Consider the following 24268-nt stretch of genomic DNA (forward strand, 5'->3'; position numbering starts at 1 on the left):
TGCTTATAAGTAGAGTTAACTCTATTATGCAGCTAAATAAAACAAACCCCAGCAAAATAACCCCCCATCTGATAAAAAAAAATAAAAAATAAAGTTTTATTTTAATATAAAACCTTGTCTTGTGCAGTGTCATAATTTCTGAGCAAATGAATTGTGAGCTGACATAGTAACTTGTGGAGTACTTCTGTTTTGGTATTGCTTTTCAGTCACCCTGTTTTCTCTCATTAGATGCTTTTTACTTATCTGTACCTGAGAACTACCACTACTTGAACCAGTCTGGATGTACAGCGGATAAGACAATCAGTGACAAAGATTCTTTCAAGGAAGTCATTGTGAGTTGCTTCCCTAGTTTTTTTGCTTTAAAAGTGCTGGAAGTTCAGGTGTGTGGGGCCCATTGACAGAGCTGGGTACAAAGCCTTCCTGTGCTTTCCTCCATGTGCAGCTCTCTCATTGAGGCATTAATCTTGCAGGGATTTATACTTTCTCAGAGTGCTTCACTTTCATTTTGAGCATGCCTTTATCTTTATTCCAGTATTTCATTTTTACTTTATTGTTTCAAATGGTGCTGTAATTTAGCAAAATGCCTGTGTTTTGAAATGAAAAGAATATCTGTTGGGAAGTCAGTAAGACTTTTACATGCCTTTGCCTTTCCCTGCATTGTTTTCTATTACAGATATATATGCATATGCATATATATATACATACATATACGTGTATATAGATATATAGATATAGATATAGATATAGATATAGATGATATAGATATAGATATAGATATAGATATAGATATAGATATAGATATAGATATAGATATAGATATAGATATAGATCTCACTGTTTTTCAATCCAAAAGTTTTGCCCAATTCACGTGGCATCTACTGGGTGGAGTCTGCAGTACAGCACACAGGGAGCAAAGCACCTGTGACTCTTTAAGTTGCAGCTGGAAAATGCAGTTGTATGGAGTAACTTATACAATAGGGTTATGAAAACATAAACACAGATTATAAACCCAGGTCCTGATGGAATTTCTCTGAATGGCTTTATGTTCTCACCTCCACAGCAATTAGTCCATACTGACCACACTAATTGGGTATTGTAGCACTGAGGTGATGTTAGATTTTAAAAATCAGGTAAAACTTTTGGTTTTATGCCCTTCACCAAACTTTTTTTTGCTTAGCTATGTTAGTCTTTTTGCCAAACTGATGAACTAGTGGATGCAGCAGTTTTTTTCAGTGTAAAAATCCCTCATCTTTTATGGCAGAAGGAAGTGTTGGAAACATTGGTAACTTATCTATATTGTAGTCACATGCTGAAGTTGATTGTCATGACATTTAATTGGTGCTAATCATGCCAGGCTAGGCAGACCATGAAATCAGCTGGCCAGGTGATGTTTGCCTGCTGCCTGCAGCAAGGGCAGACTGGGAGTGGGGCTGCCAGGCTGTGTTCCCAGAGCAGGAGGTGGGCAGAAGCCCCCCAGCTCACCCTCACCTGCCTTTTCCTGTTATAGTCATCTCCTTTGCCTGCTTTTATTGCAGTGTAAGTCTTTGAAGTGTTACTGAAGGGAAACTTTTTTATAGGAGACAGGAAGGAGCAGCACAGTGCACAGGGAGATGAACTTGTAGTGATGCTTCCCTTTAGTTGTGAGGGGTCTTCTTTACAAAATAAACCTTCAGCCATTATCTCTGCCCTGCTTTGAGTTGTGGGATGAGTCTGAGGCTTTTCCGTTTTTCATTCATAAATGGATGATTTATGAAAGACAAAGTGTGTCATCTGTCAAACACCTGCAGTGACTGTAACATGATGAGTCTGACTGTAGGGGCACAAAACAGTGATCTGGTCTCAGACAGGCTCATATTACACCCAGAATTGGAAAGTTTGATCCTTTCAAGAGGCATGCAGTTACCCCTTCTGTGTCAAAGGAAAGTATGTGTTCTCTTGTTTTAGTGTTTCTTTTAATGTTTTACTATTTGCTCTTCTCCTCATTTATGCAATTGAGCCTTGATTGTTGCCATATTATTTATTCATAAATTCAGCACTTTTTATATAGATACCTTCCTTCTTCAGTTTGACTGGAAGTTGTCAGACCACATTAGTAAGGTGCATGTTTGGGCACAAAAATGATGAAATCTTACATGTTGCTGTGTTTTCTTCCCCATGCCTTGTTACCTACAAGGCCAGTAGGCAAATTTTGGTAAAAACATGCAGGAGGTAATCAATTAATAATTCAAACTATAGTAATTGCATCTGATGCACAACTCAGCAGGTCGATCCAATATTTATATGATTTTAATGATGAATTTGAAAGCAAATTACAGCATCATTACCACATCAAAATGAAATTTCTTAAAAGTAGAGTGATGCTTACATGTTCCAAGATGTCCCAGTGATGCCTTAGAGTGTATTCAGTTTGGGATGAAACCAAAGGAATGGACTTGAGCCAGCTCTCTTTTAGTCCTGACTTGCTTTCCTAAGGCCTCCCATTTTTGAGTCTGTGCATGTTATTGAAGAAGCTCACATGTCATTCCAGACTGCAATGGAAGTGATGGAGTTCAGCAGGGAGGAAGTACGAGAAGTTCTGAGGCTGTTGGCTGGCATTTTGCATCTGGGAAATGTTGAGTTCATCACTGCTGGAGGGGCACAAGTGTCCTTTAAAACAGGTGAGAAGGCTGTGCATCCCAATCTAAATGTTTCTTGGGGTTCTGAAAGTCTTATTTGTTGTTAGTATATCTGACCATAGCAAGGACAAGGAGTGAAAGGGTTTTACTGCTTTTTAACACCTGTAACTGTTGATTAAAATGTTACTTTGGGAGGATGGGGTTTGACAGATAAGGCAAAGGAGTCTGCTGCTGGATGCGAAGTCTTAATTTGGGAAGACCTTGGGCACATACTTATTCCATTAACAGTAATGAAATTCTATTTGAATCTAATTCCTTCTTTGAAATATTCTCAAGCTGACAAAACAGAAGTGCTCAAATACATTCCCTAACCAGGATCTCCACTAAAAGTATCTTTTTTTAGAGCTTGCAGTATTTCAATTAAATATCTGAAAGAATGTTTTGGTATGTCTAAAGATTGAGCTGGTGGGCAATTAAAATGTTTGTTTAAGTATGGCATTAGAGAGTAGAATTATGTACTGTTTTATATACCACATTATAGCAAAACTGAAGATTAAAGTATGCATGGAAGAAAAATGTCACTGGTTAATCCTCATCATCCCAAGGAAAATGGAAACACATTCATGTGGACAAAGAGTCTATTAATGTTTGTGTCTGGAAAAATGTGTTAGTAGATTAAGTTCTTGATGTAGCATTAAGATGAAAATAAATATTTGTGACTTACTTGTGATGTACTTCTTCTGCTAATTTCCTTTAGTTGCACATATTTATGCCTTTTCATGAGCAGCAACACAGTATCCTAGAATTTCTTGTTGTGTTTTCATCTTCAGTCCCTGTCATTTCAGGAGCGTCTTAAATGGTGGTGGTAGTTGTAGTAGTAATAATAATAATAGTAAAAACCAAATGGGTTTCATAGCTTTATAAATTTAAGGACATATTTATATTTGTCTTTCTCTTTTGCCAGCCCTGGGTCGGTCTGCTGAGTTGCTGGGGTTGGACTCCACACAGCTAACAGAGGCATTGACTCAGAGGTCAATGATTCTCAGGGGAGAAGAAATCCTAACACCTCTTAGTATACAACAGGTAAAGGCATCTCAATTTTGACATGTTTTTAGGGTCTTTGAAAGATGTTTTAGTCTTCAAGTCTAGAGAAATCAGTGATCCCTCAAGAACAGAACCTTAGCTCATCCATCAGAGTTGTAATCAAAAGTATTACATAGATTTTTTTGGGAAGGGTATAATCTCTTTAGATCCCATCCTATAATTCTGGCCAGGGCTTATTGCTTGTCCCTTGTTATTTTTATGAACACTGATTGCTTCCCATTTTTTTTCGAATTCTAAACATGTAGGCTGATATTTTTTTCACTATTGACACTTGTGTCAGGGGAATGTTTTTTCAAAATTTTCAGGAGAAATATTTTTATCATTTGCAAGAAGACAATTAGAAATAGGTATGCATAATATTATGTTTCCCTCTGGAAAAGGGTGAATTAAGGTATTGTTTCCTACACTTCTCTTTCCTTCCTCCACACCTGAAGTTTATAACTTCCTAGTTTTTTGAATGCTGCCTGAAGTGTAATTTTAAAGCCACATTTTAAAGTGCAGCTGTTTTAAGTTAAACTGTTGAAGGCCAAATCATGATGCTTTGTAAGTGTTAATACAATTGCTGCCAAACTACATGGTAGTAGGGAGGTGCTTGCCTTATGCATTGTTTTGTGCTGTGCTAAGCACACTGACCAGCAGAATCTTTTCAGTTCTCAGTCATGGGGTGGTTGATGTGTTGTCTATTCCCTCTTTAACACAGGCAATAGACAGCAGAGATTCTATGGCTATGGCACTTTATTCTCAGTGTTTTGCATGGATCATTAAAAAAATCAATAGCAGAATCAGGAGCAAGGAAGATTTCAAGACTATTGGAATTTTGGACATATTTGGATTTGAAAACTTTGAGGTAAGTTTCAAAAGCTTATTTAAATGGATTGTCTGATATTTATGCTTTATTTATTTATGCTTTACATATTTTTGTCATCTTCCTTGGAACTTGATTTTAAGCATGTTATTTCCTAACCCACTCCCTTACTTGCAAAATAAAATACTTGAAGTGTATGAATTTTTGAAAATTTCTTGTCTCTTTAGGTAAACCGTTTTGAGCAGTTCAATATTAACTATGCAAATGAGAAGCTTCAGGAGTATTTCAACAAGCACATCTTTTCCTTGGAGCAACTGGAATACAGCAGGTAAGAGAGAGAGGAGCAATCTGAAATAATTTTGACAATATCATGGTCACTTGAGTTTGCAGCTACCTTAGCTTCCTTTGAAAGTCTCTGTCTGGAGCAGTGTATTTATAAAAGCAAGCTGATTTTACTCTAATTTGCAAGATAAATACACCAGCTTCTCCTATTTCTACAGCTAAAATAATTTCAATAAAAAGGCCCACTTTATTTTCTTTAGGGAAGGACTAATTTGGGAAGATATTGACTGGACAGACAATGGAGAGTGCTTGGATCTTATTGAAAAGGTAAGAAAGAATTTGATACTGTTTCCTACTTTTAGTTTTTTGTTCTGAGATAATATGTCTTTAAAACATTTGTCAGTGCAAAGAACAAGTGAAGAAAATGGTGCATCTTGCATGTTTAAGTAGTAAACTTTTAATCAGATAATTTTCGTCTATGGCTATGTTAAGGATTCTATTGTGAGCTCTTTTCCTTGCGGCAATTTTTCTCCATGTGTGATTATACAAAAAAGCAATATTTGTAGATGATTCAAAAGAACCACTTGATCCATGCTGTCTCCTGCCATCAGTGCAAGGCGGGCTGTGTGTGTTATCTCCGTGGCAGGGTGTGTGACTGAGGAGTTAAAGGGGCACAGGCGCGAGTGGCAGCGGGCAGGGGATCCAGCATGCAGGACGTGACGGCAGTCAGGGCAGGGTGGCTTTTCAGGAGCTGCTCTGCGCCCTTGGGAAGTGGCTTATTAAAATGTGCACCTGGACAATCGTGTTTTCCTGAGAGGCTGTTATCAACCTGGTGCTTGCTGGACGCATTAATTAACTGTGGGGTAGCTTGCTTTGTTTACCTCCTTTTCTAGCGTGAGAAGTGGGGAACATCAAAGGAAATCACACGGAGGCATAGGTAAAGCAAAGGGAGGTTGTGCTTCACCCAGGGTGAAGTTAAACTGTGTATCTTTTGCTCTCCCTCTGGGCACTGTGGGTGCTATAAGTTTGCAGTGGTTCAACAACTGGGTGGATAATTATATGAAAGAAACTTTTTTGAAAAGGCTGTTTTACACAAACTCCTCAGACTCCTGATCAATGGAGATCTTGGAGGCTGGGGATAGATTCTGGGGCAATATCACTGTATGCATCTAAAAATTGCCTATGTCAGGAGAACTGATTCTTCCAGTAGCTCGTTTTTCTTTATTTTGCCCACAGATCATATGCTCTATATTTCAAAAGGAACATTGCCAGAAAAACAGGATTACAGTCACCTTCAATAGTGGGGTTTTAGTTGTGTATGAGTAGTTTTGTGCCTCTCTGCACACAGCAACTTCAAGGACTGTGATTTTTCCAAACAGGGGACAACAGCTGTTTTCCTTCATGCACTAATTCATCTTCTGCCTCTTCTTTCTGTTCTAGAAACTGGGACTGCTAGCACTCATCAATGAGGAGAGCCATTTTCCTCAAGCTACTGACTCCACCTTATTGGAGAAGTTGAATGCTCAGCATGCTGTATGTGATATTTTGCTGATATTTGCTGTGCAAATGATATAGGATGTCTTTGCTTTGATAGAAATTCATGGTTCAAACATATGGGTGCATTGTTCTAGAGGCTTTTTTGGATGTGATCCTACTTCCCTGGCAATGCATATACTTTGTTGACAAGTCTGAGTTGGTTACTGGAAGAACGTATCCTTGTTGCTGTTCACTTTAAGCCTTCTATTGTGGTGAATAAGTCAAATTCTACTCTAAATGAGAACTCTGTCAACCTGCAGTAGCTCAGGTTATTTAGATCTTCAGTTTCCCTTGATGTAATAAAGCATTTACCTTGATGTCATTTACTGAAATTTTGCTGTTTCCTCTGTTCAGATTAATGTTACCTTTATTTGTGATACTGGAATTATTTTTCACAATTTCTGGGATGCAAGCATATCCACCAATCTTCATAACTGCCAGTTTAAGACAGAGCCTTCTGTTTCAAAGTGCCTTTTATAGATGGTTTTGCCAGATGGGGTTCAGGTTTAGTATAATGCCTTTTTATGTGCTATAAATCTGTTATTACTGCATTTGAAGCAGCCCAGACTAACAAATCCTATTATCATGAGTTGCTTGTTTGCTTTTGGAGCACTAATCTTCCAGAGAGTTTACTGGAAGACAATGGTCTGTTTAGGTATGGGTTGAGAGGATTATGTGACAACCCCCTCCAAATATTTTTCTCTTTTTTTTCCCCCTCCAATTAGAACAATCCTTTTTATGTAAAACCAAGGGTTGCCGTTCACAACTTTGGAGTGAAGCACTACGCTGGGGAGGTAATTTCTTTATTTGCTGAAATTATTCCAAGCAGAACTTTCATTAGCTTAATTTTCCCCCAAGGCTGCTCAGAATTAACTAAAGCGCTCTGTTCCCTCAGCACTTTTTACAGCACCACTCTTGTGAGAGGTGCCTGACTGTTTGGCTTGTTGTTTGAACCAGCTCTGTTTCCTTCTAGGTCCAGTATGATGTCAGGGGGATCTTGGAGAAGAACAGGGATACTTTTAGAGATGATCTCCTGAACTTGTTACGTGAAAGCAGGTAAGTTTCTGCGATTTTTGTTAAGGTCAAGGTGCTAAGGGGTGTGTATCAACTAATTCTGCCAGGACTGAACACATAATTTTGCTGGGGTTTGAATATGTTAAATGTTGCATAGCAGCAGACCTTGACAGACTTGAAAGGAGCACAGAATGACACAGAGTTGAGCATATCATATCACAGAAATGAGCTTATCAGAGTTGCCTGTAAGCAGGTCTGACTGTAATCAATTCTCACAAAGTTGGGTTTACCTGCACTGTACTATTTTTGCTGTTCAGTCCAGGGGCTCCCCAGAGAACTAACTTGCTGCTCTGTAATGAGTAAGGATGCTGGAATGTGGTCATGGTTTTTAACTGTTTCAGAGTGCCTCATAGGCAGCGTGCATGTGTGGATTTTTACTTCATGTTTGTGTTTCTGGCATTCCCTAATTGGTTGAACACTTGCTGTCGGAGACTGCCAGGGTGCAAACTGCCATATAGCAATTGCTTTGAGGGGACAACTTTTATTAAGATTTATCTGACTGAAAGTCTGAGCTTGGATGCCTTTGGTACCTGCATGTCTCGTGTCATTCTGCTGTGTAAGATCTTCGGGTCATTATGGTGGTACCCTGTGAGCTGTGGTGGTACCACATCCCTTTTTGTAGGTGTTTGGTTGAGACTCCAGGACACACAGAGGAATGGCAGAAGAAGAAAGAGCTGAGCCTGGATGTTGCTGTCTCATCTGGTGCCCTCCCCTATCCCATCCAGTCATTCTGCCTTGCTGTGCAAGTTGCTTGTTTGTAAATCCCTTAAGCCCTTCTGTGCCAGGGAAACTGTTAATAAGCAATTCCTCTCTGTTATTTGTTCTGGATTTATGACATTTCTGATATAACATCTGTCAACTGAAATATTTAGGCAAAAATATTAAATTAGTTAAATGAGCTGGGCCTGGTTTTGCTTTTACACCAATATCTGTGTGGAGCTTGAATTAAAATGTCTCTGTTTCTGTAGAAATGGTAAGAGGAGAATACCCAGCTAATAGGGTAGAACACAGCATGCACAGCTGTTATCTGAAAGTGAGACTTGCATGGGTGCCTGTTTTGTGTTATGTCCCTAAGCAAGCTGGAAGTCTTGTTTTTTAGTCTTCGTTCAGGTACAATTCTGGTTGCAGTCAGCTGCAGTTTTGGTTGAGTGAAATGCAGTAAAGCCTCCAGGACTTCACACTTCATTTCCCTAATGATGTGTTTGGAATTGAGAAGAAAGATCCTCCTTGTTTTGTTTTTGTTTTGTTTTTTCTCTCCTGGATAAATTCTACAAAGGCAAAATCTATTGTTTATTAAAGATTGTGGAGAAAATAAGCAAATAAATAAGTGAGAAAATAATCAAGAAGCATGTTTTTGATGGTGGAGCTTCTTGCTAAAAGACAGTGCTTTCTTTGCATTCTACAGTGGTGAACCTCACAGCCTGCTAAGATACACTTCAGAAATACTATGTTTCTTTTCCATTTCAGTCTTGATTTCATCTATGATTTGTTTGAACACGTTTCAAGTCGCAACAATCAGGACACTCTTAAATGTGGAAGCAAGCACCGAAAGCCCACTGTCAGTCTCCAGTTCAAGGTCAGTTAATGTATCAGCTCTGCTCTGTGGCTAATCAGTGACAGACAGACCCTGGTCAGTAAGGAGCAGGTGCAGATTGAGAAAGGCAAAACTTGAGCATGAAAACATTGCTGTCTCTGCTATTGACTGTCCTGGCTTGCTTCATGTAGACACTAACCTTTCCATCACACCATCCCCACAAAACTCCTGTTGCATTCCCCACTTGCCTATTTGTTCTTATTTTAAAGCTCGTCTGTGAAGTTGGTCTCTCTTGTCCTGATTTGTCTTTATAATCTAAATCCAGCCACAAAATCCCTCAAAGCCTTACAGCAGTGCCTGAATGCTGAGAAAAATAAGTGCTGAATAAATACCTCATTAAGGTGTTGCCTTGCTTTAGCTTAAAGTTTGGAAGGCATTTTTGTTAAACACCTTTTTATGAGGGTTTATAGCCTCTCATCAAAAATGGCACCAAATTGAAATCTAGCATAAAGTCTATCTGCAAATTATTTAAAAGGGGAAGATTGGAACATCTCCTAAATTGCATGAGTACAAGTCTGGATTAGTTGCCTTTCATTTTGTTTGAATTAATATGCATTTGCAGAGTTCATTCTCTTTTTTTAAAGAACAGCAGACTCAAACCCCTTAAGGGCAGATTTTATCCTAACAGACGATTGCTAAGTGTTGGGCAGAACAGCAAGGAGTGTATGCTGGGGCACACACAATGTCTTTTATTAAAAAACACTGATGTATTTTTGGGACAGCTTGCTTGTGCTACCATAACTCATCTCAGAAGTATCCATTTCTTGTCATGAGATGGTGTTATTTACTGGTTTTCTGGGGTAACTTAAGGTACTGTTTCCACTTGGTTATTTCTAGATGTGCAAAGTAGACCTTTAAAATGTTAACCTTACAAAAACAGACCATATTTTTTCACTCATTTGGCAAGGTAGAACAAAGTGTAGTAGTCCTTCTGTTCTCTGTCAGAGGCCCTGGAAAACATAAGGGTGATAAAACATGAAATCAAAACATTATTGCCTCTTATCTAATGCTGCAGTAACTGACCATTAACCAGCTGGGCTGCTTTACAAGATGTTGACCTTCACATCATGCCTTCCCCAGAGAATGAGGTTGGGTGTTTTGTACATGTTTTAAAGCTTTACAGGGATTAGTCCATTTTATTTCAACTGAAGATAAGAACTTTGCCTTCACAGTTTTATTCTCATGATAAATGGTTGACTCTTCTTTTCATTTGATGACCTGCCTAATGCAGGCCTGGGGGTGCACGCAGAGGAGCAGAGTTTAGATACCATCTGTTTCAGCCTGTTGATTACCAGGGCAAGCTCCAGATTAGCTCATCACCTGACAGTGACTTAGAGGCTTGCAGCACTGTGCAGAATCTGCCTGGCTGTACCAAGGTGAAAGTGAAAATAGTTTAAATCATTTTTGTTTAGACTGACCAACTTTTCCAATCCAGGCCCCAAGTGGGAGCGTGGGATGAGAGAATTGTGCACAGATGTGTAATGTTCACACAGGTTTAATAAGAATGAAGCCTATACTTTTCAGAGCTGTAAATATTTGTCTTTACACAAAGATTTTTGTCTTTGTATGTCTGTTTAATATTTGCTGCCCAACTCCCTGGTCCATAGGCTGGCAAAGCAAGCAAACCAAGAACTACCATTTATGTTCCCAGTTATTTTGCTGTTTCCTCACTTTGCCCTGCACCAGTGTGTGCACAGCCATAACTCTGCCTGCTGCCTTTTTTACTGCATGTTCAATCACCAAGTAAGTGCTTGGTCTGCAGATTAAAGCAAGAATTTGTTGTAACAGACTGACATTGACAGTTTTGCTCCAAGACATATGGCAGGACACACAGTGTTGCTCCTTTAAAATGTGCACTTTCTGCCTCCTTGGCAGCCTTCTCTGTATTCTTTCTGCTGCCTGGCACAAAGTGCCACCTTTGAGGGGTGTAACTTCACCACTGCTAACTTTGTGGGCTCTTGAGCCTGAGCTCCTCTCCTGTACAATCATTTGTATCTCTGCAAAGTAAATGCAAGACTTCAGTTAAAAAAGGTTCATCATACTTAATGACACAGAATGAGGCAAGTTGGAATAAGATACGGAATGATGGCTCAGGCGGGAAAGGGGCGGATGTGTAATTAAAGTAATAATCATAAAAGGACTGAGGGATTTTGTGATTTTTATCTCCAGGCTGAGGTTAGACTGATAGTCTAATGTGCATTGGATCATTCAGAGTTCTAAAGCTAGGAAAAAACCTGTTGTCTTCAGGGAAGATGGAAAATGAGTGGGTTTGGAGTGGTTGAAATGAAAAGAGGAAATCTGAGTTGGTGGATTTTGCCATAGATTTGCCATAGACTTTTGACTTGCTCGAGTTTAGCTGTTTGGGAATGTGGATCCGAAGTCATAAGAAGTCATTTGAAAGAGCCTTGAAACAACAATTTTATGTTGTCCTTATGAACAGTTTTCTTCACATCAATCTGTGAGTCTTCTTCATTGTTAAACAGTGATGGCAGTTTTGATGAGAAGAGCCGGTGGAAGAAGGGAACGCACAGGAATTGACCCCGTCCCTTTGGAAGCAGGAGCACCCAGGGTGCAGTAACTTCTGGTGTGCACCACTAGGTGTTGCAGTTAGATGCTGTCTGCAGTGCTGAGCTGCAGGAGCTCTTGTCCGGGGTTATGTTGCTTGTACAAAAATCCAGCTTGTGAGCTACTGTCTTCTCTCTACCTGTGTTTCAGGAATCACTTCATTCTTTGATGGCAACGCTGAGTTCTTCAAACCCTTTCTTTGTTCGGTGCATCAAACCCAACGTGCAGAAGGTAAGATTTTAAATGGTGTCCATTTTTTCTGTACATCTAAGGCCTAATCTTTTGCTGCCTGTCTGGTTATTTACCACTGTGTGAAGCAGAGGGTACCATTCTTCACTGATTTTGTAGAAGGCTTTCAAGGGTAAGGCACTGGGAAGGGCTTTTGATTTCTTTTTTTTTGCATGTGGATTATGGACTTCTTTAAAAGTTATTGGCCACAACTCTGATAAATGGCTGGCTCTAAGAAAGGTTATTTACAGAAGGTAGAAGGCTGCACTTCTTGTGTGACAACTGTGTGAGAGCCTTTTTAGGGAGAAAATATCAAAATCACAAAGTTTGTTTTAAGACACTATAGGCAGTGATTCAGATGTGTATAGAAAAACTGGTGTGAATGACTCTCTTGTCAGACTCTTGGTCTTTCAATTTATGAAAATACCTAGAATTGTACATACTGGATGTTTTGTTCTGTTTCAGATTTTTGTTTTAAAAACAGGCTTGAAGACTAAAGCTTACAATATCAATTTGTCTTTTGAGTTACAAATAATGAAAGGCTGCGTCAAGATTTGTTGGAGGGCTCTCTAGAAACGAAGTGGTAATGGTACAGTAGTCATTGAAATTAATATTTCCAGCCTGATTCTAGTATCCTGGGGTTTTTCACATCTGTTTTGGGCATAATAGACTGTTATTCATTATATGTTCTGCTTTTGTCAAAAATACAACAGCGAGAGGTGCTAGTGAATCTGATTTGTAGTTTTCACGTGGCAACTCAGAGATTGGTGACTTTACTATAAATCCATATTTAGATGTTCTATTTTTCTGGGCTGCCTAGTTAATCAGGATGCCAACAAAACAAATGTGTGGATTTCGTTGTAGATTTTAGTGCCACCTGGACAGTGGACATCTTTGACTTTACATGTTTTCCTTTGCTGACTGTTCTGCTGTTTGTGATGTGCCAAATAACATGCAGACTTTGGGCACCTCAGCAAACGGGAGCAACTTGGAAGCAAATAAAAACAACTTTCTGTGTCTTGAGGTGTTTGGTGCTCTGAGGTGTGAAGTCACCCAGGGCAGCTTAACACATGTGGATGACAGAGCCCAGCAAATAGCTGGGATTTGTGAGCTTGCATGTTTAGCAAAGTCCCTGATCACAGAAGGAAGGCACTTTTGAAAAGCTTGTCTGCTTCCCTGCTCCTGTTTCTGTCTGGAAGACCCATGATTCTTAAACAGAAGGATTTTGGTAACAAACTCTTAGGTTTTCCTTATCTGTCTTTTCATACCTGACTAATAAGGCTCATCTGCACAGTAGAAAGGTGCAAGGATTTGCTGTGACTGATGCAAGCACCAGGCATTTGTTGCATTTCCATTGCAAGGAAAACACCGAGTTCCCACTCCTCTGTTCCTTGTTCTTCCAGTCATTTCCCACTAAAATACTTCATCCCTTACAATTTTGGCATGTTACTCTATCTGTGCATATATTTTACTGCCACTAAAACACAGCTCTCACAGAATTAGCAGCTGTGCAATGAGAAGAAGCTTGAGACAGTCTCTGAGGACCACCTCTAACTGCAGGAGTGCATGCAGGAACAGCTTGGGAAATTCCTCTAGACAATCCATTTCAATGTACATGTTAAATCTCGCTGAAATCTTATGCAAAAATGGTTGTACTTGTTTTCCATTTGCCTTTATTTGATTGCAAATTTAACTTGAAATAATGGCTTTACTAAATAAGAAATACTGTTTGAAGAACAAGAGTCAGGTGTCACAGAGCTTATCTTTTGTACCTGATTCAGTAGAAGACTTGACTGAAAAGGGGAAGGAAAGCCGTATATAATGCTTTTCAATGGCATTCTTCATTCAGGGAAGTGTTACCAAAATGCACCTTTGGGATTCACTGTTGGAAGTTTTGCCTGCTGTACGCTGCTCTCTGTGCCCCACTCCCCGTTGAACAGACACAGTAATTTTTAGTGCTGACCTTGTGACATTGGTGGTGTCTCTCCTTCTGCAGCACTGCAGGTACTGGAGCAGGCAGAAAATCAGCATTTGGCTGCTGTGTCTGTGCCTTTGCTGGATTTGTAGGTGCACGTCCCATTGAGGAGTTTGCAGTTTATCCTCTCATACAACATGTCACTTCTTTCCAGCTAGACAAAGGAAAATAAGGTGACAACTCAGTTTGCTGTGACCCAGCATGGCTCAGAGACACAGGAGCTGTGCATGGACTACCAGGGATCACCTGACTCACTGTGCAGGGCTGGTTAGGAAAAAACTGCTTGAAATACTGGAATGAACTACTGAAGTGGAGTAAACTTGGATCTAAAGAAAGTGAAAGGTCTTCACTGAGCATTTTCCTCTGTGTTTTCCATCTGCAGTCATGGTGATATGGAATGATAAATGTCACTCAGAAGGTACTTAAACAGTGCTTGGCAAATACCTAAGTATGTGGAAGGAAGGGATGTGTTACTGCTTTTTTGAAATACACAGCATTAAAGGAGAGCTGGACCAGAGAGATTTGTCAAGGAGTGAGCTGAAATTGTGTTATTGGGAGCAAAGCCTCTCCATCTACTTGTTCCTCTCTGGATTGGATACAAATAGGGGATACACCTATTGGTAAACATCCTTTGTAACTGGAGGGGAGGAGCTGGGGAAACTCAAGAAGTGTGTTTGAATTCTGTAAGTGAATGAAGTTAAGCAAATAGAAGTCAAATTCAAGCCTTTGAAAAGCAGAATGTATAGCAAGCTACTTTCTCTGTTGTTCTAGATACTGAAGTGTATTCATGTTGGTAGCAGATGTGATAATTTACAGTAATTATTTCATTGTTTTAATTTTTCTAAAGTTCAATTTTTAAATATGTTGCAGTGGCAAGCAAAAACAATTCAGCTTAAGCAGTAAACGACTGAACATTTACATATGAAAGCAGGTTCTACACTCATTAGTGCAATTTCCTAAAGGGAGCGCATGGAGTACGTGACCTTTTGTCACAAGACATTTCGACAGGCAGGCCTCAGACAGAAGGACAGAGGACCCATTAATCTTTGGGAGACCCCAGAACAATCAGGGTATCTGTTTTCACAATTTCCAATCTGTTCTGAACTATCCATAACATGGAAACTTTTCCACTTGGTATGCTTAATGAGTGTTTTCTGCTAATGAAGTGTCTTTCTCCTCAGCTCCCCTTATCTTCATGCAGCTGGCAGAACTATGTATCATTTCATCCCTTTGAACTTTAGCACATCTTTCTCTCTTTCTTGGTTTCATGTTTCTTTTTCTGTCTCCTGTTTTAGTTGATAATGATTCCTCCCTGCAACCTTGCCTTTTCTGATCTCTGTCTCCTTTTCGTCATGTACCTTAAATTAAAAAAAAAACGCCCACAAAAAAAACCCCAACAACAAAACCAAACCAACAACAACAAAAAAGACTGTCTTTTTAAAAGAAGCTGCAGCCATTGCTAAAATCATCAGCTGAATGAATGTTCTTCCAGCTTGCTGCTATTAATAAAGTTGCTAAGCCTTGGTGCTATTCAGGAGACAGGTCAGAGTAAATTTAAGATCCAAACTTCCTTTTCAAGCTCTTTCAGAAGCAGTTGTTTTCCTGTTGCCCAGAAGCAGCCAGCCTTGTGCAGCTTGGCTCAAGTGCTCTCTCAGGTTTCCATTTAGGCTATTTCTTGAAGTTACATTGACATAATCTCCAGTGGCACGATACTGGTATAATCATAGCAAGTGACCCCACTTCCAGCATCTGCAGGGCTTCAGCTGTGCTGGTCTCTCAAAACCTCAGTTATTATAGCTTGTTTTTATAATCCCCTGTTCTTGAGACTTCAACAGGTTCAGATGTGGCCGTTCTTTCCTGCACATAAATAGGTACATGCACTTTTCTTTGGTTGCAGATCTAAGACCAGTATGGTCCTGATAGACAGAATCCTGGCTTAGTTATAGTTCACATGAAGTATTTAATGTAGACAAAAAATTCACTTTTTAAATTGTTTTTATAGGAAATTTGTGTTGATGTGTGCCACGAGGCAACAGGATTGCAGGGTCCCTGTTCATGTCTGTCTGCTCATTTATTGTCTGTCTCATTCCTCTGTTGAAGTGATGGTCGTGTCACTGTCAAGATAAAAGCTGCTTTCTCTCAGACCTTGTGATCTCTAAAGAGACAATTCTGTTTCTCTTCAGATTTTTACATTAACTTTTTTTTTTAATCTTAAAGTTTAATTAGGTTAGGTAAATAAGTTAGACAAAATTAAACCTGTATTGTAAAGCTACTACTGGGCAGGGGCTACAGGGAGCAACAGGAAAAATGGAACTGGTAATACCTTAGCAGTTCAAAGGAAGACTGGTAGAAAAAAAGTCTGTAATAAATTCTTAGAGTCCTATCATGCTCCATATTCATTCTGGGAAAATTAGTATCAAGGCAATAAGATTGTTAACATTGCTTCTGGGGGCAGAGCCATTTGAAGGGATCAAGGAATGGCTATTGGCACCTGCAGTGTACTTTGAGGCATAGGTCATTAATGACCATGAGGCACCCTGGAATAGCAAGCAGTTTGTCCTCTAATATGAAATAAGATACAAACCTATTTTGCTTGGCGCCTGAATTAAAGCTGTGTTCTTAAAATAGCTCTGAATCATTACAAATGTAAGTTCATCATGATACAGCCTAAACACCAGGTAGAAGTACAGCTCAGGAATGCAGTGCAGAGGAACAGTGATAGCAGAGCTTGACCCCATCTGCAAGGGTGATTGTGTGCAGGGTGTGGAGCAGATACAAGTGCAGGGAATGCAGTAGGTGAGCTGGTTGTCAAGCTGGAATTGCAGTATTGTCATATTGAGACATGGCTATATGAATTACTGAGTTTGCCTTCTAGGGAGATTTTTTTTTTTTGTAGAAATATGGATAAGAGTGCAAGTCTAATGGTACTGCATTGGGAAGGATACTGACACATAACCTTGAAAGATTCAGGCAGAGAAAGTCTGAACTTCAAGGGTATTCTACTGTACCTGAAACAGATGATTGCTAAGCATCTGGATAACTTCTTTACTTTCAGAAGTCTTTATTTTAAAAAATTATCCTTAATTAGGTGTTCTAGTTCCAAACTTCTATGCCCATGGAGTTGTATACCAAGCATTTGCTTTATACAGTGACAATCAGCAGACTCTGGGTCTCCTTACAGGGGAGCAGATGCCTTTGTGGGTTTTTAAAGATGCTGAGCCCAGTTAGTTAAAAGCTAAGAAGTGTTAGGCCCTAAATGGAGGTGTCTCAATGGCTTAGTTGCTCAGCCCTGAGGTAGCTCTGCTGCAGCATAGCTGCAGTGGTGTCTGGTACTGGGAGCTAGCAGATTACGGGGTAAATCTGACTTGCTGTCCATAAGGAAAAGGTAATAGATAGCCTGGTCACATTAATAGTTACTCTGTCATACTTTGAAAGCAAAGGAAATAGATAATGTAGCCCAGGTGGAGCTGCTGGGTGTATGTGGGCTGTCTATAGAAAGTTAAAGTCTAGCAGTATTCATTTACAGCTGTATAAGCAGCTCATATATTAGAGATCCTTATTGCCTCTTTTAAAAATCTGTCTTTAATCTCAGTTGTTCTCAATAAATACTTGGTTTAAGAAAACTTTCTGGCTGCCAATTACTGCTGTCATTGCTTCTGGAGGCAGCAGAGCCACAGGCTGTGAGCACATTGCTCTTGCTTGGGTCAGACTCAGGGAGCTGCTGTTCAGGCTCATCATTTGGGAGAAAAGCAACTGTTTCCCAAAAACACAGCATGTTTGCCTGATCTCACAGGTCAACAATTGCTAACTATTCATCCTCCTTACCCTCTAACTAGCTCATAAGGCCTTATTATTCATAACCAGGAAGGCGCAGTCGGAAGGTGTGGTGTTGTGCCTGGCCACTTAATTCAGCTACCTGGATCTTGTCGCCTTGGGTTTTGCAGAATTACATAGCTTCAAATCAAGGCTTGTGGAGTATGTTCCAGCTGCATCATTTTGTGACACATCACTTGAGTAATTAGGTCAGGCGCTAGAGGACTCTTTCCTTAGGTAAAAGTGGTAAGGAGAGTGGGTGTGAGGAGAGCAATCGCTCCTGCTCGCTGAGTGCTGGCAGTAATGTAATGTGTGAGTCTGACTCCCTGTCTGAAAGAGCAAGGTGTTTCGTGCTATGTGTAAGCCATGCCTGTTTTCAGTGTCCTCTCTGAAAGATCACTCCCATCACTGCTGTGGTGCAGCCTCTCGTTAATGCTGCCTGAGAGCCACTGGGTTGTCCCTTTGTCCCCATCCCCGAGTATCCCCGTTTGCTGGGCTCAAGTAGGTCATTCCACTCTCCGGGCAGTCACCCAGGCAAGGCATGTTCTTCTTCTTCATCAAGGTTTGTTGTTTGCTGAGCAGGGCTGACGAGGCATTCCTTTGCTAAGTGTATTAGGATTTGTCTTTCAGTGACCGGGGTTAAGGGGTTTAAAATTGAGCTGTTTAAGGCTAGGGACAGAGAGCTGAGATGGGATGCTGCAGGCAAGGGAGCAGACACTGTGCTGTAAAGGTTGCACCCAGCTCCAGGCAGAGCAGGCAGACAAGAGTTTTACTTGTTTTGCAGCATGTATCATTTGGTAGGACTGTCCACAAGTGGTAGGAGCAATTTCTGGATCTTGGATAGTAACTGTAGCGGTATGTAAGCAGGATGGAAGGGCAGATGGGGAGCAATTGCCGCTTCTGGAGGGACTTGGATGGGGGTGGCCCAGGTGGCAAAGTATTAGAACAATTCTGTGGAAAAATCAAATGCCCAGGGATGAGATATTTTTAATGTGCAACTTTTGCTGTGCAGTTCAGTGTAATATCTAGAAGTGAGAAAGATTTTGACTGCTTCAGCAATTGATCTGCCAGCAGCAGAGGATCGTACTGCCTAGAGCTGACTTCAGGCACTACAATAATTCTTGCATGTTGTACCACCTGATGGATTTTTTTTTTTTGTGGCTTATGAATTCCTTCATATGTGGCTATGTGGCATAGATAGGTAATCGTGGAACTGCAGCTACTGATCCCAAGTCTGAAGTATTTGCTTTTTATAAATACCAGCAAAGAACTTGGCTTTTCTTCCTTCTTGTGCGCTCTACCAAGCATTTGAATTGCAAACATTGTCATGCAAATGTGTGCGTTGAAAAACTGTGTACTTCATCAAGCTCTGGAAGTTTTCTTCTTTAACTACTACTACAAAAAAAAAAAGTCCCCCCATCTCTAAATGGCAATTTACATTCAAATCCTGTTTGCTGTGTTCTCATGGTAACTACTCTGAGGGAACATGCACAGTCCATGATAAATAGACATCTCTAGAGCTCCAAAAGCATCACTGGGGTACAGAGCATTGTTCTTTAGCAAAAACTTTAAAGTTCACAAGCCTCTTCCTTGCTAAGCTGTGTCACAGGGCATATTGTGCATTTTATCTCTTAAGGTTTAGGAATTTGTTGGCTGTGAAATATATTTACATTCTTGCCGCCTATAAGGCGAGATTAGCCCTCGTGTCCTGTTAGTCAGGAATATCCTCAGTGATTGCTGTAGAGCCAGCCCTCGCTAGGCTTGACTTCCTTTGAGTAGCAGCAGGAATGAATTAAGCAAGTACAGCCAAAGATATCACATGAAAGACTTGAAATACCAGAGCTGAAGAAAGCTCTGTTCTGTGTGTGTCTGTGTGTGTGTATGTGTGTGTGCATAGCTGCAAAAAAAAACCTGCTAAAGGTTCAGTTTTTCACAATGGACGAACGCTGAAGGGGGAAAACGTCTTAAAAGGTAAGGGATTTAATTCATGCAGGTTTTTTAATTTATTTTAATCTTGCATACTTGAAGCTGCTGCAGCAGACTTGTAGAAAAAGTATAGAAAGTACCTGGAGTTTGCCTGACCAAGCTGTACTGGAAACATTTGTGAGGTTGTATTTTCTTTTAAAGAGGGTAAATGCATGCAGAATCAAGTTTATGAGAAAAGAACTGAATTTACTGGTCTAATCATATTTTCGAACTCCAGGAGAGTTTGCTGCCAAGCAGTCTGCTTTAATAAATCACACTTTGTTTGAAAGTTAAAGGGATGATTGTTTGCAGGGCTGGGAAAAAGTCGACAGAATTAGAGCTGTGAGTGCAGATGGGGGAAGACCTCTGTTGTAATGATGGGCTGCTTTCTGGAGAAAGATCTTTTCTGTTGATCAGTCCATAGTGTATATTCAGTAAAACCACCTATGTGAAGTTAAGGATTACAGTGTTCCTGCCATTTATTAAGGCATAAGGCATGTATTTTTGCATTGATTGCACTATAAGAAAGTAATACTGGGGACAAATGTATTTGGCAGTGGTGGGGGGGAAGTTAAGCAAGGTATCTTCAGAACCCAGAAGTCTCAATTAATTTTGTAATTTTACTGGCAAGCTTTGATGAGGCACACTTGAAACAGTAATTTTTTTTGCCATAGAAATACAGGAAATGGAATATGCCCGGGGAGAAAAAAACCACTGCAGTAGTAATGGAAAGGACAGCATAGCAGTTGGTATATATTGATCTTCTGTGCTGTGTCAACTCTCCTTTCTGCCCCCAGTGAAACAGCCCTCTAACACAGCAGCTAAAATAGTGCTGTTCACCACTGGCTGCCTGTGCTTCTGGGATCTGCACTTTGTGCCTTGCTTTCCCACTTAAAGTGCTTGTCTCTGCAAACATTAGAATTCAGCCACAGGGTAGAAAATTAGGATAAAATTGCTTGAGAGAACTTGTTATAAAGGGAATGGGTTTGATCCTGCATCATTGAAGTCTATGGGAGTTTTATTCTGGTCTCAAGAAGTGCAGCCCTAGATTTGCCTTGCAAATCTAGATGGAGGGTACATGATCTGATAAAGTGCCTATGGGACCAGGAAACAGTGTTGCCATAACTTGTAGTTGTTCTTCTCTCACTGATGTTAAAATACGTCCTTTTAAACCCAAGTGGTAGCAGAGGTGGTAGGTCAGAATGTAGCTGGTTTTGTTGTATGCACATTGATGATATGTATTCAGTATTTCTTCTGCTAAATCTTCTTTGTTTCAGAAAAGATAAGATTTATTTTGTTTCTCATTTGTTGGCTTTTTCAAAAAAAAAGTATTTACAACCTGTAGCATAAGTGAAAGCTTAACAACAGTGGTTATAACATAAAAAACAGATTACTGAAGGTAAGAGTGCTGTCCCAGCTATTCACAGATCTTTGTGAAAGCTACCGTCAGAGCACAAAATCTGTGTGAAGAGCAGATGTTGTTTAAGAGTAGAACTTGGATCAGTGACTAAACCTTTTTCTCTTCGACTGTATCTATCTGTTTACATACATACCTATATGTGAGTTTTCTTAATTTATTCTTAACAGGATGCAGCAAAGACTTTGAGAGGGGGGAACCTCACTATGATCCATTTGTAAGGACTAAGCACACTTCAGAACATCTGGTGCCGCCTCGTCAGATGAAAAATTAAACACAAAATGTTTACTCAAAGAACATCAAAGTGTTTCATCTTTGTTGTCTTACACTCAGAATTTACTGTTTCTGATGGGTTTAGGCGGTTTATAAACCTCAGTAGCAAGGCAGGCCTGTTCCTATCACTGTCCACAGCAGTCAGGTTGTGGTTTCACTTGTATGAAGTGGAATGTAGTAGATGTAAAGTCTGTGTTTGAGGACATCATCAGAGCTGGAAGGGTGGTCAGTCTAACCTACAGGAAGTTTTTGGCTGACACATTATGAGGTTTGAGGTTGCTCTCATTGGTCTCTCTCCACATTCCTCATGTGTATTCCCTGTTCAGGCAACAGGGAGCTGGGCAGCTGGTGCTGCTTACTGGAGCTTTGCTGGGGAGGTGATAGCAGCACAGTTCCTCAGGCTTTGTGGGCAGTATTTGTTTTGTTGCTTGGTCCCAAGCACCAGGCAAATGTCCACAGTTCAGGAAGTCTGTGAAGTTGCTGGTTGCCAAGAAGCCCATTGCACCATGTAAATAATTTGGGACACTGGCAGGTTTTTGTTTTGGCAGCCACCTTGGATTGTGGCACACACCCATGAGTATTATACAATATCTAGTGTAGGGAAGGCAAGTTTGTCACCAAACTCATATTGCTATGTTCTGTTTCCACTGTTCACATGATGTAATCAATCATGGCATTTTTGAAACTCACTCTAGGAATCTCCTAAGTAAGTGGTGAGTAGGTGCTTTGGAGGGGTCTCCAAACCTTTATTATTGAAGCAGATAATGTAGATGGGTTGAGAGAAGATATCCACTTTCAGAAAGCCAGGTAAATGCAAGAGCATCTGTTATACTGGCTTTCTCAAAGGAATGGCTGCCCCAGATTCAGCATGATGAAGATGAGTATGTCCATCTGCAGCTTGCCAAGCGCACCATTTTTGCATACTTGATACTTAGCCAAACAGAAACAGTGACCAGCCTCATCAATTAAAAGTAGTATTTCAAAGGGATAAATGATGATTTTTATTACAAGTGGTGCAGCGCTTAAATTAGCATCAAGGAAGTTTTTAATGTAGGCACACAATACACATGTCAAACAAAATTGCTTTTAGGAAAACTGATTTTATCTCAAATGTTCCCTTCTGAGTCAAACATTAAGGGTTATGTTGGGTTATGTACTTAAGCTAGCCTAGGAATTTCTCAGGGAAGAAATGGCTGTTCAGCCATCTAAAATTGCATTTCCCTGTGACTCCTGGCATGCACAACACAGCACATCTCAAATCAGCCTGGTTCTTACAGGGCATGCACATCTCATTGGCCTCAATGAGCTCTAAGCACACATGTAAATGCTTTGCTTAAGTTATTACTGGTGTGATGCTGCTTTGGCCAGCATGTAACAGGGCCACAATACCTCTTATCACACAGCTGTGAAGGGGAGAGACATTTGTGCAGCTCCCTTGCAGTGCATGCCCAGCCTAAAGTCACAAATCATCTGCACAAAGACAAGACTTGTTACATCCATTGCTTCCAGTTGTGTCTGTTCCATGCAGCTGGCCAGGTACCAGAGAAAGAATGCTAGTAAAGCAGCAGTGAAAATGCTCTCAAACACTCATTGAGTCTCAAGAGTCTGTTTTCACCATGATCAGAAAATATGGAGGAGGGATAGAATAGAATCTACTTCTAGGACAAGAAGAGACAATATCTTATCTGAATATGACACAACAGATTGTAAGGCCATAAGTAAGAGCAGGAGTTTTCTCCACAAAATCATCTTAAAAATGGATAGAGTCAACCAAAGTGTGGTTTCCGTAACTAAGTGAGGATGGAGCTAAACCTTACTGAAACAAAGGGCTGTTGACCAGTATCCATGGCTGTGAATTCTGCAGGCTTGGAGGAGATGAGCAGTAGCACCACAATTAAGTCACTCAGAAGGCAGTTGAATGTTAAATTAGTTAGATCCTGATGTATTATTACCATTTATTATAATTCATTCTTTCTCTGGCTCCTTAGATATGTATGTGTAGATAAATCAGTTTATAGTTATTTTGATGACCGTATTGATATTAGGGAGGTTTATTGCCATTCATTTTAGATAACCCTACACCATGCTAATAAAGCAAAGTGAATTTACTCTGTAGTTAACTCTTTCTTCACAGTTTTATAGGAATTGGAACAAAAACATCATATTAATGATTGTCAATGCAAGACTGTTGCAGTGATGTGACAGTGGTGGGGTTTTTTTTCTCTACAGAATGCAATTAGTATCAATGCAAGACACAGGAGCTTCCTGCTGTTCTGGCCCAAGGTGATGTTGACTCACCTGTGTGTGGCCTCTGTGGCAGCACAGAGGGCTGTGATCCACACAGCTCTGCCATCTCATGTTTATATAAAGTATGAAGAAATCAGTCAAGGGGCTTTTTGTTTGACTTACACTGGAAATTTCAGAATTATCAGAAATATCTATTTTTATTTTGATGTGGTTCTCAAAAACATCAAAGAACTGAAGGAGGAGACTCTCCAGCTCTCAGTGGGAGGATGGGATAGGACTGTTGTGTTATAACTAAGCTGTCCAAGGAGAGCATATTTATTGCCTTTTTCTGTGAAATTAATGTACACAAGAATGAACAACTGCCTTATTTTTCTTCCCCTGCCCTGCAAACACACATATGTGTGTGTACAAACATTTCACTAGTCTTGTGTCTTGTCTAGTCGGTTGCAAAGCAAGTCCTGAGTATATAATGTAAAATTGTTTAGGAATACAAGAACAGCAGCTCAGAGGATCAAATTAGAAGAAAAATGCCAAAATTAGACTGACACTTTGTGAGATGTACTGAGATATAAGATGCAGTAGTAATTAACACACCGGTTACATGGGATTGAGCTGGGTTATTCATGTGGACCATCACACAATTCTTGCTGTCAGCTAGGTAGACATCTGTGCTGGTTACAGGGAAATCCATCGCCTCTGTAAACTGGAATTTCCCCTCTCTAGACTTAAAAATGGTCTTCAATGCAGTGTTAGAGGGTTGCTGATACTTTAAGGA

General features: G+C 40.1%; 1 protein-coding gene across 1 annotated transcript in view; it reads left to right on the forward strand.

Moving 5' to 3' along the window:
* Window positions 1-24268, forward strand: part of MYO10 (myosin X) — a 166107-nt gene that overhangs the window by 101695 nt on the left and 40144 nt on the right. Inside the window, exons 9-19 of the mRNA XM_074545473.1 lie at window positions 229-332; window positions 2528-2657; window positions 3580-3698; window positions 4420-4566; window positions 4752-4852; window positions 5067-5133; window positions 6247-6339; window positions 7068-7136; window positions 7316-7398; window positions 8884-8992; window positions 11726-11806. Of these exons, the coding sequence (XP_074401574.1) occupies window positions 229-332; window positions 2528-2657; window positions 3580-3698; window positions 4420-4566; window positions 4752-4852; window positions 5067-5133; window positions 6247-6339; window positions 7068-7136; window positions 7316-7398; window positions 8884-8992; window positions 11726-11806 (1103 nt within the window). The remainder of the gene's footprint in view (window positions 1-228; window positions 333-2527; window positions 2658-3579; window positions 3699-4419; window positions 4567-4751; window positions 4853-5066; window positions 5134-6246; window positions 6340-7067; window positions 7137-7315; window positions 7399-8883; window positions 8993-11725; window positions 11807-24268) is intronic.

The sequence above is a fragment of the Zonotrichia albicollis genome, chromosome 1, assembly GCF_047830755.1.
Source record: "Zonotrichia albicollis isolate bZonAlb1 chromosome 1, bZonAlb1.hap1, whole genome shotgun sequence".
Lineage (NCBI taxonomy): Eukaryota > Metazoa > Chordata > Aves > Passeriformes > Passerellidae > Zonotrichia > Zonotrichia albicollis.